The sequence below is a fragment of the Apteryx mantelli genome, chromosome 6, assembly GCF_036417845.1.
Source record: "Apteryx mantelli isolate bAptMan1 chromosome 6, bAptMan1.hap1, whole genome shotgun sequence".
Lineage (NCBI taxonomy): Eukaryota > Metazoa > Chordata > Aves > Apterygiformes > Apterygidae > Apteryx > Apteryx mantelli.
The window spans coordinates 15,201,013-15,215,042 of NC_089983.1; the positions used below are offsets into that span (position 1 = coordinate 15,201,013).

At 39.2% G+C, this 14,030-nt stretch overlaps 1 protein-coding gene across 9 annotated transcripts in view; it reads right to left on the bottom strand.

Moving 5' to 3' along the window:
* Positions 1-14,030, bottom strand: part of SPATS2L (spermatogenesis associated serine rich 2 like) — a 172,550-nt gene that overhangs the window by 25,859 nt on the left and 132,661 nt on the right. For 8 of the 9 annotated variants that reach the window (XM_067298882.1, XM_067298883.1, XM_067298889.1 and 5 more), the window contains 3 exons: positions 10,227-10,335; positions 5,828-5,877; positions 4,609-4,849 (listed from right to left, as the gene is read on the bottom strand). In XM_067298882.1, the coding sequence (XP_067154983.1) occupies positions 4,609-4,849; positions 5,828-5,877; positions 10,227-10,335 (400 nt within the window). Of the gene's footprint in view, positions 1-4,608; positions 4,850-5,827; positions 5,878-10,226; positions 10,336-14,030 lie in introns of those variants that run through there. The other variant, XM_013952242.2, reaches the window with a different exon arrangement.

Here is a 14,030-nt window from a genome sequence, read left to right on the forward strand (position 1 = left end):
GCCAGAGGAACAAAGAGGAACATTAGCGCCCACATTTCTAGAGCAGCAGCACATAAAGGACAAATAGGAATATGCAGTATGCAGAATGCTGCAAACATTTTGTTTGTTCATGGGGAGTTAAAAGGTGTGTCTGCAGATAGAAAAAGTATCTTACACCAAACACTACCAAGTTAAAGAAACCTGCATATCTGTGAAAACAAGAAGTACTAGGTACGCAGCACTCTGAGCACATCAAAGGTTCGGTTCAGATACAAGTCGCACACGGATGTAGCCAGGAACTCCCTCCTGACAGAACTGCGGTTCACCTTGTGCTAGCCACTTACCCTCTCTGTGTCTCACCAACTCCTGTGTGACATAGCTTTGACTTGCAAAGAATCTTCTTTCGGCTGTCACTTCAGGCTGGCCTCACTGACTCATTCTTCACAGATAGTTAGAAACACACAGTCTAGCTACTAAGCTATAGAGAGAGGCCAGGACACCTAGGTTCTGTCCCCCAGATCAAATCCTTCGACACATTTTGTTAAAGTGCAAAATTGTTATTTACTGCATTTAATTAGCTGCTTTGGGATACCTGTCAAGACAAATGATAAACCGAGCATCTTTTTGCTTAAAGAAAACCATCTGGAACAACAGTGATACTCCTAAAAGTTCTTTTATCATCTTTTGTCTGCAATATACTTTGACATTGTTTTTTCTAAATCTTACACAAGCTACTCTGAAGCCCAGCAGCAAGACAATCAACACAGCCTAGCAAATGATCTCTTAATATGTTGCAACTGAACTTTCAAGTGTGATTTAGAACAATCAACACAATTAAAAATAGATTGGGAAAGCCTGTATCAAATCTCTGAAGACCTGGGCCAGCCAAGAAACATGTGTAACAAAGTCTAGGGGGACAGTCTCTCACAAATACTTCAATGAAAAAAAAAAAAAATCAATAGTTAGGGTAATAGTAGCTAAGAGTAATCTAGCAGGTTTTGGTACTTGGTGGAACTTCAGCACTTTAGACCAAGGTTTGATCTCCCCTGTATTAATGGTTAAGTGTTTATCAGACCTGCCAGGAACGGAAACAGCCCAGAGAAACTTGCTTTGACTCTCCAGCTGAGCTAATAACTATGAAATGCGTGTTTTATCTTTTTAGAACACCTTGACATTCAAAACCTTTTAAATAAAGTGAACCTCAATGGATTCTTTTGCTGAAAAAGGAAAAACTGTCTTGAGATATAAACAGGAAGTTTGAGGGATCTGCTAAAATCATCCTACATGAAAAACATTTAGAAAAAGTAGGAAGAAAAACAGTATCTGGTTTGTATCTGGTTTTACCTGAGTCCCTGCAATTGCAATAGTGCGGCACAGTAGTGTTAAATATCTTTTCAATGTGTTTATGCCCCTTCTTTACAAGGGCATGTGCAGAAAGGGTAGTTGTAGGTCCTTCACAATTAAGATCCTGTATTGCTGAGAGCCCTAAGAGAGGTAGAGGGTCCGTAATGGTCACCAACTTGAACAACCCTGGTTTCTTGTGGGCCTTTTCCCCTTCAAGATATTCAGAGGTAGAGCCCTTAACTGGGTCACAGTTAAATGAAAACACTCTTTACGGTCCTCCATGATAAGGTGATTTGGCTTTCCAGGGTCTTGCATTCTGCGCTTCATTTTCTCTAGCAGATGACAACATCTATTCACCAATCAATACTGCTAACAATACTGCTAAGCTGCAATAAGTTATGGCATTTGGGCTCTGTGTAAGAACATTCATTAATTACGCAGTTGTGTATTCACAGCCAGATTCACACAGACTACAGCATTCCCAGTATGGTAAACACAGACTTCATTCTAAACTTTTTTTTTTTTTTTTTTTTTTTTGGCTTTAACACAGTTATCCCATGACTCCCTGTGGAAAATCATCATACAAAAAAACCAACAGCTAAAGGCTTCTCAGAAAGACAGAATAATGGCAAGAGATAAGCAGACCTAAGCTAAAAGTAGCAACTGACATGTTCTCCCCCACCATTTTCTAGCACAGGATACCTCTCACAGCTTCATTGCATCTTCCCTTCTGGATCCTGAGGTCCCTCCAGGCAGCCAGCGTTTCATGGCTCTGAAGCACTTAATGTTCAGAGACTGCAAGATGGAATAGCAAGGCTTCAGCCTTGTGTTCCTCATAAGGAGCAAAGCATACGAGGCTGTGAGTAGACACCTGACGATGAACTTTCTACGCTGTGAATTGCCTGAGGGTGATGGGGTAGAGGACTTATCTCTCACCAGTCCTGGCCGAGGTCCCAACAGGGTACTTCAGAGGAAAACCTTGAACAGGAACAGGTTCCTACTCCCACTGCAGATACAAGCATAAAGATGTAACAGTCTGTGGCTTTCCTGGATGCTCCACAGAGCTCTAACTGCAAAAGCTCATTTGTTCAGAGATGCTTTCAGGCCCTTAACAGCTTGTAACACATTTATTATGTCTCACATCAGAAAAATGGCCACAATCTATCACTGTCCAAGAGGGTGAACAACATATGCTGTTCAGAGGAGAATTCTTAACTGACCACAGCAACGTTAATTTGATAGGGAAGGAACCAAAACAAACAGGACAGACAAGGACAAAACAAAGGTGATTACAACACATGAAACGGGTATGCTTTGGACTCATTTTAGCATTTCTAACTGCTTTAGCACATTCTATTTGACTTGCCCAGAAACCATGAGGTTCAGCTGCTGGCATTTGAGGGATCCTGCTCACCCTGCTCTTCTATATAGTTCTGTGCACTTCAGCACACAATTAGCTATACCTTTATAGACGGCTTTTGACCTTAAGAAAGTAGCTATTAATCTGGCTGCAAGACTCTGATTCTGTTCTTTGTACTTCAGCTTGAAGTGAAGCAGAAAGTCTTTCCTTCTCTGTTTTAAATTACCAGGAACTTGTTTTGCTATGTCAGGGTAAAGTTAAGAAACATTTTTCCTGCTATGAAAAATTTCAGTTTTTCATTTCCCTGCCCTCCCCTTCCTTTCCTTCTTTCTTTCTTTTTATCTTTTCCTGCTTTTAAGAGAGGCAATTACTAGTTTTGGGATATGTCTAATACCTTATAAAAATTGTAAAATCACTTATTGCAAAAACAAAAAAAAAATATTCTGAGATACTTTTTGCCCTTATCACTTACAACAACTTTTGACTGCATCATGTCAAAGAGAGAAAACAGGACTCAATTCCAATGCCGCAGAAAAAGATCACAAGAACAGCATGGGTACTCTTCCTGAAGCTTAAAGCTGTCTGGCATACAACTCTATTACCCCTTAGAAAACACTTTGCATGAAAAATTTGGCCTTTATTCATGCATGTATCCAGTTTGGAGAAACAAAAAAAGGCACCTCTAAGAAATCTAACACAACAGCTTGACATATATATGTACTACATAAAATGGAAGAAAAGAATACATGAATATTTAAATCTTGCAGAATAAGTGATAAGAATGCTTTTAACATTATGGAAATGCAGATTTTTTTGGCTTATGGCATATTTCTATACATAATAACTGGGAATCTTTGTACCCTCTGTGCAAGGGTGGGAAGAACATCACTGCTCCTCTGCCAGGCACCTGATTCTTAGGACAAAATTTCTTGATAAGTCGTTCTGCTATTTGGCTGCTCTGTTTTGCAAAGTTTGTATTTAATTGGCCAGAGGTTGGCACTACTATCAAAGTCCTCTGGAAGCAACAGAGGAGGGGATTGCAAGGAAAGTTTTTTTAACGCAGTCTTATGTACTGCTTAAGACACAGAAAGAAAATACAAACATACCAGCAATAATCTAGGCCTGTCAGAAGCTTGAAATGTGAAGAGCTGAAAAATCATTACCAGTACCAACAGCAATTAAAAATAAATATGAATTTCATGGAAGGATACGTGAAGGCAAAAGCTTTGTCAGAGCTTCTCCCCCAGAGGAGGTTTATTTTCCCTGATGTTACTATAATCATAGCTCTGCATCTACTAGAACCCCCATGAGGAAGAGTTGTTATTATCCCTCAGAGCTTCAGAAGCAGTACTTGGGCTCTAACAGAAACGCATGTGTACCGAGAGGCTATCAGACTGCCTCTCCCCCAACATAAAGGCCTCTCCTTCCCTATTAGGGAAACCAGCAGAGAGCTGTTGCCAGTAGCTTATTCAGGGATTACAAGACAAAAAAAATGGGAGAAGTCAAGACTAAGCAATAAAGAAATTCTGTAACATGCCACAAGCCCATACTGCTCAGATCACTTTGCCCAGTTGAGGGATTTTATCACTTTTGTGACTGTATTACACCCAAACTATGTTCTACCTCTGCACTCTTCTGTATTTGTATCTGTAATATTCCACATCATCTGGGCCTCTCTAGTTATAGTTTGATCCTTTTTTTCCCTCTAGAAATAATGACATTTACATCTTCATCTTGGAAGAAGAATTGGGCCCAGGCATAGATCTACTTGTATGGCTTTTTCAAATAGCTATGTACATTGCGCAAACATCTTACTCTTTTTTTTTTTTAATTCTACTTCATGGTAATAAAAATGTCACAATCTTTATGTATGTGAGCTTGCCTGTTGCCAGTGAAAAACTGCCGCTTGTACCAGATACACTGACCTGTGATTTCCGGACAGACTGGTGCTGACTCTACAAATCCTGAGTCTTTATTCTCAAGACAAGTGGCTTCCAATTTCTCATTGGCAGAATCACTGCAGGAGTTGTCCTTATAGCATCCATTCAGATAGCAGTCATATATTCCCTGGGGCTCCTGAGATGCCTTCTCAGGTCCATCATTCTTATCTTTAGGATCCTTATTGCCTTGGTGCTGTTTAGATTTGCTTCTTTTTCTCCTGTTGTTCTGAATAGAGATATATCACAAGAACAGAGATATTACTCAGTGCAGTTCATATCAATTTAAAATACAATCAGTAAATTGTCCATACTCTTTAGTTTTGAAAAATGCCATACAAGCAACATTCCTTATAATGCAATTTACAGGCCATGCTATACTATGTAATACGTTGTATCTGTTCAGCTGAATATATCCAAATGGTTTCAAATCAAAGCTGAAGGCCCAAACTGGTCTTTCCCTTCCTTCCACACAGAATATTTACATTTCAGAATGGTAACAGAGCTTGTGCTAAGATGCTCTTCAAAATATTTGCAACCATCTTGGACAAGTAGTTCCTAATCATGAAAGAGGCATCCACAGAGTAACATGGACAATCCTTTAAGGCATCCCTCTAACAGGTAGAAAGCAACCACAGACCCCAGATCGAGGCTGACCACTGCTACCCCAGCTCTGCCAACTATTAGGAGGAGCCTCCTTGACAATGACCCACAGGGCAGCCTCCTGATACAGCTCCAGCTGGGAGATAAACAGCACAATGATCATATCCCAGACATCTGCTGAAAGTGCCTGACTTGACAGTGCCCCTAACAGATGATTCCTATGCATAGATTAGTCCTATGCCTGGCAGCAAAAGCTCTTACCACTGTAAGTGGCTGGGACTAGCCAGGATACAATTGCATATCAAGTGTTTCTGCAGTGTGCATGCACTGTTTTGGGATTCATTCTATATTTGCCCAGAGTCTAGCCCCCCCCCGCAACTCTGTCCTAGAAATTCTCTCATACACTGGGCTAGATAGACAGCAACAGAAGAACAGGATTAAAAATAACACACACGTTTGCTTTTGGGTCTTCTGAATACAGGTGTGGATCAAGTTACTTATGCAGCAAAGGCAGAAAAAGTACTGGAAAATAATAATACTAGACTCTCCCAGAGACAGCTGAAAAATGGTCTTAATGCTTTGATTCTCAACAGCAAGTGCTTACCTTCTTTTTCCCTGACATATTCCATTCTTTCAGAACCTGAATTGCACTACCTAAGGAAAGATAAAACATTTCAACAAATGTTCAGCTATGAAAAAGAACAAATGTATTCAGAAACCATTTCCAGTCTCCTGGCTGGGAAGCTTTTCCATTTGTTGTTGCGAGTTCTCTCATACTGGGAGAACAAAATGATGACTGCTGGCTGTCTCCTTTTTAATTTTCACTTTTATTTATCTGATTACAGTAAGTACAGCAATCAAATGGGATGGGCTACTTGTCACTAACCCGTTTTATGGCCTTCATTCTACAAAGTAAAGTGGCTGCCTAACTTTAAGCACTAGCATAAGCTTCATAAACATTAATGCTCAAGTCTCTTGCTTGAAAAGGGATGTGTCTAAGTACACTAAGTACACTAGGTAGTCCACCCTGCCTCTCTTCAAAAGTTTTAAAACCTTTCTGCGTTTTGCTCAAGCACTTTATGTATGTTATCTGTCATATTCAGAAAGCATAAGAATATGATATGAAAATCATATTAGCATAAAAAAAAGTTTTGTGGACCCCTGCAGAAATTCTGCATCCATAGGTCAACATACAGCAAATTTAGGCATGATAGTAAAAAAAAAAAAAAAAAAAAAAAAAAGTAAGTCTAAAAGTCATATTGAAAATGATGACAACTTTGTATACTTGAAGTTTTGTCTACCAGCCCTAATGAGATGGTTAGATAAATTTACAGAACAAAGCAAGCAGAGGCTTGGTCAGATCAGTGCCAGCTGCCATCTTAGAAAAACACTCTTCTACATCCAGTTAACATCTTTGTTTTCCTTGATCCTACTGCTGAAAATAAATCTTACTGTAAGCATGCAGTCAGAATTGGCATCCAAACTATTATGGCTGTATCCACCACAATAATCCTTTTAACCACAACTAGGCTAAAGGTTTCTGCTTGAATCTGAGAATCAGGTCACCATCACTGCATAATTCTAGTAAATGCTCATTGATTATCTTCTGCAGCAAATGGGTTTCATATTCAACCTTTCTCCTCCCTCATTTCAGGGAACTCGTGGTGATACTAGTGCCAAGAAACATTGCTGCTTTCAGACCACCATCAGCAGTCAACTGGTTTTCAGCCAAAAACCTGTACGGGTTTCAAATGTGCCAAAATTGTTTTTCTATCCCAATAACCCAGATCTGATGTTACTTGGTGAGTCTACCATGCACATGGAAAGTGATTATGTCCCTTCCTGACAGTGCTAAGACTAGTTTATTAAACTGTGAAAAAATGTGTGTATGAAAACCAGCAAAGCCATATGTTACTTCCCAGATAACATGATATTTCAGAGGGAGGGTTAAAAGAATTTGTCATGTGTATAGGTGTATCTATATAGCTATATTTAGATACACACATACATACGTATGTATACAACATCCCCCCCCCCCAAAGGATACATTATCTTTTGATGGACACCATGTTTCAGAATGCAGAAATAAATCTACACATTTGCTGCCCATTTCACTCCATGCTTCTGAAAATACGTGATTTCACTTGACAGCTTTATTAACCATTTTCACAGTAGTATCCAACACTCTTGCATTGGCTGGTGTTGTCTTAGCTTTGCTTTCCCCAAATTCTGTGCGAGTACTACGCACAGTGAGGGTTATTTTAGGAATTCTCATATCCAACTCAAAGTTTCCTTCTGTTGGAAGTGAACTATCTGTGCAAGTCCCAATGCCCATAACCCAGCGCATCAGAATATTTTATTGAACACATCCACAAAGCAGCCTGAACAGACCTTCTGTATATGTTCAAATAGGTAAATGCTAACACAGCAAATTAAACACATTTTAACAGCTATTTTTAACTCAAATTTTACATATAGCAGCAAATCCATAATAGAGACAGCACTTAAAGACCACTCTAGATGCAAAGCAAGATAGGAGCTGATCTCAGAAAACTAAATTTGGACATCCTCAGCCATTTCTTGAATTCAGCATGCTGTAATTCTGTCTGAGAGAGGTATTAAACCGAGGTGCTTGCCCTTTTCACACAGCATGGCTATTCCCATGCTTTTCATTGTAGGCAGCAGGTTCTCTGCAACTGTGTGATATTTCCACCTTAGCAATTTCGTGCCTCTCATGAAAAGATACTTGAAGTGCTACATTCACTCCATTCACAATGGCAGCTGAATAGACACACTTCTTTCCTGTTGTCAGTTCACTCAAGTAGTGTTTGAATAACTCTGGCTTTTGTCTTTAAAATTAGGGTACTCTATTTCAAGACGGTGACAAATATGGCTGGTTTCAAATCCTCACTTCTAAAGACTACTTAATAAAAGGCACAATGATCATAAACTGGCCCAGTTCAAATGAAGCCCATTTGAACTCAGGTTACACCAGCTTGCTTTTCTTCAAGTCTTTGTTATGCACTTGTAAGGCTTGCTTTGGACCTTTGTTTCTTCCTCATAGCTGGAGATGACACATGGCTATGAAAGCCCTTCTCCCCCACACCCCCAACAGTCCTGAGTTATTCATCATTGCTGAATGCAGGAGAAATTTTTTCACTTTGTGATTTTGTTTGGACTGAGACATCAATGCGATTTTGTGATTGTCTTCAATCACAAATCCACACTCAAGCGCAAGATGAACAAGAACAGTGGTTGAGGAGAAGGGAACAGGTAGGACTAGCGTCACAACCAACAGCACTACTGTACTAAGCAGCATCAGATGGACCATGCAACTTGGTAAAGGAGAAATGCTATGCCTACCACTATATCATCAACATACCAGCCTAGGTTGGAAGAATACCTGAAACCCAGGCACTTCTGGACTTTATGCTTTGGATAAAACACAAGGTAGTGACAACTACCCCAAGCTAGAGAAGAACTGAGATATAGGAAACAAGAAGTGGCTGCTCCACCTCAACCTATTATCTTCACTGCTGGCACCTGCTCAGCCAGTCTTCCTCTGGTGGGAACTTTAAGCAGCTTGGGAAGTGCTCTGAAACGTTAGAACAAGGGTTTTGTGGAACCATGAGCAGCTCTGAGATTCTGTAACACCTTAAGGTTTCTCTTTAACAATGCAGGAGGTGCCTGTGGCATTTGAGGAGGGCAGGAGAATAGCAGGAATAATGGGACTTCTCACACAATTATGGGAGGCATCACATTGGAAACAACTCATTGTCCACAAAATGAGTGAGGGTGACTTAAGACAAAAATAAATTGAATGAAACGAACACACCAAATAACCATGCAGCAACCCTCTGCTCTCTAGGACATATATTACAGGAAAACAAAATTATTGTAATTAGTTGCAATCCATGCATCATGTTCTCCTCGCTGTATGGGCATACATAAATTCTAATTTCAATAAATCTATCAGAATCTGCCTGTATACGCTGATGTCTGAATAAAGAAGCACCATATTGATTTGACTGAAGAATTCTGATGCATTTGTGAATATAGTTCAGTTTGCTTACATCTGCTTTTGCATATTGCTGTGTAATTCATAGTACATGATGATGCTTCTTGTCTGATACATTTCAGTGAGTTAATCCAAAACAAAAACAAAATTATTTTGGAATAAAATAGATATGAAATAAGCCAGTTATTGATTCTGTAAGTTTCAGTACCATCAGGCTGTACAGACAGCCTGAAAGTGATGATTTGCTTTTCAGTATATCCAGGGCTTCTGAGACCAATGAATATCTAGTGCATTTTAAGCAGCTCCAAGCTATGAAGATTTTGATAGGATTTCCTCCTGGTATGCTGTTATTCCTGTGAAGAGTTTCTTACAGACTTTGGTGAAAGTTCAAAACTGTCGTCATTATACGTTCATCAGAAAAGCGTTGTTTAAATACAAGTGACCTTTTCTTACAGATGGTCTTGTGATGCAAAATGCAAAGCCAGATACAGATTTAGAAAGATTCAAACTTCAATGGAGTCTTGGTTCTGCCATTATGAATGTCAAGACTATCTGCAAAATTCAGATGGAGGTTTGAATGTCAATGCACACACCAAGTTCAGGGGTTTAGTGGCCTGGTTATCTGCTTCAGAACGATCCCCAAATTTTATTAATTACTATATCTTCAATAATGAATCTTACTCTGACAAATCTGGAGTATTAGCTTTCATGCAGAATAGATTAAGGAAGGTATTCTCCGTGTCAATAATGGCAACAAAAATGGCTAAGTCACAGAGAGCAGATAAACAGCCAGGTCAAGCTTATACTGTGAAGAAGCAAAGATGCAGACAGCACGATTAGTTATAAAAAATGAACAGGCAAAGTGTCACAATCACCTGAATTTCAACAGAACAGGAGAATACATTTCAAGACACTAAAGGCAACGAATACATTCGTACATAGTGGAATATCTCAAGTTTTAGTGAAAAAGGTACACTGTACTCACCATCCATAAAAGCTTGAACAGCTTTGTCTACATTGTTATCAAACTGCTGCAATACCAAAACTATCTCATTATTGCTTTTGTTTGGAACAATTGATCGTATTGCATTGATCTGGAAGGAGAAAAAGACAGACAATAATATATGGGTTTATCACATTCCTTTAGATAAAATGGTACTTCTGTACAAATGCATGTTTATATAAACATATATGACATGTTTACAAGTACACAATGGGGTATCTGTATAAAGTAATATCATGCCTCTCCTTAGCTGACCCATGCAAGTAACAAACAATTTCTTCTAGACACCAAATCAGAGAACTGGTAACCAGTAAGCTTGGAGCCAAATCCTACCCTCAGTCACATCTGGAGAACTGGTTTAACTAAACCGATGGAATTTGTCCCTGCACTTCTTTCCTAAATGTTTCTAAGCATCTCTGCTGCTGTGTGACTCAGCAAGCCACATCACTAGTAAAAACTTACAGGCTGTACAACTACTTTAACAAGGCTGTTGCAAGATCCTGCTACATCAAGGTTTTAACATGACTGGTGGTCTTCTGACATCTGGAAAAGCGTCACAGGCTAAGAGAAAACAGCATAATTTTTAAAAGCCCAAGTAGCTGGCCTGCATAATTTGAGTTTGCTGTTCCAAATATGTGTGACCAGGAAGCAAAACCTTGTGTACCAAAGTCCTTAAAAAAGGACATAGTAAGTCACACATTTCCTTGTGGAAACTATCCTGATGGATGAGGTATTACATCAATAAGATTCTGGCATTCTAGGCTTAACTTTCACAGCATGTTATTTGCTATTGCTGTTTTGTCTTCAGTATCCGTTTATATCAAATAGTCATTCAACCCACTGTATTTTAAGCACAGTTTTCCTGCTGGAATCACGTTGATGGTTTACTTTATCATGCCCATGTAATATAACAAAGTAAATAAAATTAAACAAAACTCCATGCTTATACCATTTTAATGCTACACAAGCTTTACTGGTTATTACTAAATAGCCAGTATATTACTCAGTTAAATTTGGTTAGAAAAACAAACTAACAAAAGACTCTGGCAGTACTTAGAAAATACAAGATGATCAGTGCCAAAACCAGTCGAGCAGCTCCAAAGCAGCTTTCTGACCTTTTCTGTCAAGCTATCCAGCATGTATTAATTATTAGAAACTTGTTACTGCATTGCAAATATTCATTTGGCACCCTTCTTTGCCTGCTTTCTGTGGGAATACATCCTTGATTACAGTATACTTTATTTACTGCATCACAATGCAGGTAATGCTAATTTCCATCTGCGAAGCACTAGCAGTCTTTTCACTGTATTGTGAACAATTAATAACATGAAGATAGTCCTGTTGCAAGTAATGGAACTGGGCTGACTTATACGATGAGAGCGTCACACTACCTTCTTTTAGCTGTCTAGTTTAGATGCTGACGTAAGAACAATCTTCCTAGACTCCCTTTATGGAGTCTCTATCAGCGGAGACAACAGAAGGTGATTCAGAACATTTAAGTGCTCAAATTTATGACCAAAATACTGTTTTGCTGTAATGTGTCCACCCCACTCCTCAGCCACTGTATTTCTCAGTCCTTCATATTAACATAAACCACCAATTTCAGGTTCTGTTAAAACACAGTGACTGAGGACTCTGATTCATGATGCTTGCTGGATTTAGCTGCAGCACAGCAAAAGACTGACACCTGCTTCAGCTAAATCCAAGAAGGATCATGAGTCGAAGTTAAGCTCTTACTCTGAGATGCTCTCTGGAGAAGCCTCTCTCACTGTGTAAGGAAGGACACTTTCTGACTTCGGCACAAAACTTTAGTACCTCTGCTTGGATAGTGTCATTTACTCTACTCCAGTCCACTACCCAATCATTCTTCTCCTTGCATCGTCACATATGCCCTCAGCACATTTCAGGTAGCGGGGCCAGTCTTGGACAATTCAGGCCCCAACCATAATTTAGAGGGTCTGAAAATTAGCAGCGAGGGTGGGGTATGAGAGTCAAAGTGCTTTTCAGCTTCCCCAGGGCCTATTCCAAAGGCCTATCTAATCCCATGTCTGTGTACCCACCTTATGGCTGCACAAGGCTTGCCCACAAGCTAGGGCTTCAACCCAACTGCTAGCCATCTTGGAGTCTCTAGTACACACAGTGAACTTCACACATTGGAAGTTTAGACAGGCTAGGAAGTCAATTGAACTGCTTGACCTGAAGGCTGGTGTTGCCAGGATCTATCCAGAAAACATCTGACTGCTCAAGCTTCTCTCTTCAGCTGATCCGTGTGTATGGGGGAAAAAGTAATGAGTATACCTCTTTGGGCACTACAGACATTCTAAGTGAAAACCACCCCAAAAGAACAGGATGTGCAGAGAAAATCTTAGAAAAAGGAGTTTTATTTGTTCCCTGATTGCAGGGACAGGCATGCTATTTACTGATAAGGCTGTGTCAAGTATGAATTGAACTGGCTCCATAACAATAAAAGTTGGCAAAGATAGCAGGGCTAGAGCAGGCCACAAGCTGCAGCCCATTTTATGTTCAAGTTGGTAGCTGCTGAATACTTCCACCATATGGATTACATCTTCATATTCTCACAAAACCCTCCCCTCTTCTTTCACAATCATGTGGATCATCTCTCTGCCTGCTCAGAATTGCATAACCTCCTTATGGCAACTGCAGTAACTGCTTACAGGAAAAATAGTAAAAGGAAACATTTAGTATATTCTAACCATCTTTAAACGTAAGCATGGGAGTTTCACGTGGCTTCTAGGCCTTTGTTTGCTATAAAAAGTCTGGAGGTCTCAAGAAGTATCTGGAAACAACAAAGTGAGGCCAAGACCATAGGATGGACCAGGCAGCTTACCACAGACTGCAAACATTAAGAGGAGTTCTTAGGAACATCTGCAGGGTGGAAAACACTGCAACACAAGAACTCACACCAGGCACTTTGTATTTTAGGCTACAGAATCTACTGAAGACTTTCTATTGGCATTGTATGGTCTTTGACTGTTAAGAAATTTTTGATTAATATAAAAATCAGAATTAAGAGCAAAACAGTGCTTTATCTCATTAATATTCCAACTAAATACAAAAAGGGTATGGAAACGTTCTAGAGGTAGATCTAATCCAAAAAAACAACATGATGTTCTTAAGGAAGAATATTTGCCAATACAAAGAGGAAAAAAAAATCCATATGACCAACACAGTGGATACAGTCCTGTTTCAGTTAGACTACATAAAATTCAATATAGGGAACATTTATGTACTGAATAAATCAACCATGCAACTGCCAAAGAAGCCACAGCATTCTTTTTGACAGTTATACAAAATATGCATTTGCTTATCTTTCCCTTTAAACAGTAAAAAAGCTAAGAAGTTTCATGAAAAACTCATCAGCAAAAGAAGATTAGATCGCAAAGTAAAGCATTCAGGGCTTAGGAAATTCCAAATTAGAAGTTACACAAGGAAGCAGATTAATACTGTGTAAGTATTTAATTTTTGATACCCAGGATACCTACTCAATCATTACTGTTTCTGTCTACCAGATTTCTGCAGTGACATACTTGGGACAAGATAGATGAAAACCAAAATTTCCAACCTGCAGGAAATGCCAATATTCAGGAAAAAAAAATATATATATATATATTGTTCTGGTCAGAAACAACAAAAGCAGACCTAAAAATCAGAATTCCAGCAGAGGAGAAATTCGAAAACATTTTGTTTTGAAATAAATCAAAATATTTTGTTTTAAAAAATTTAAGAACAAACTGGAATAAGGGTGTTATATCATTTCCTGGAATC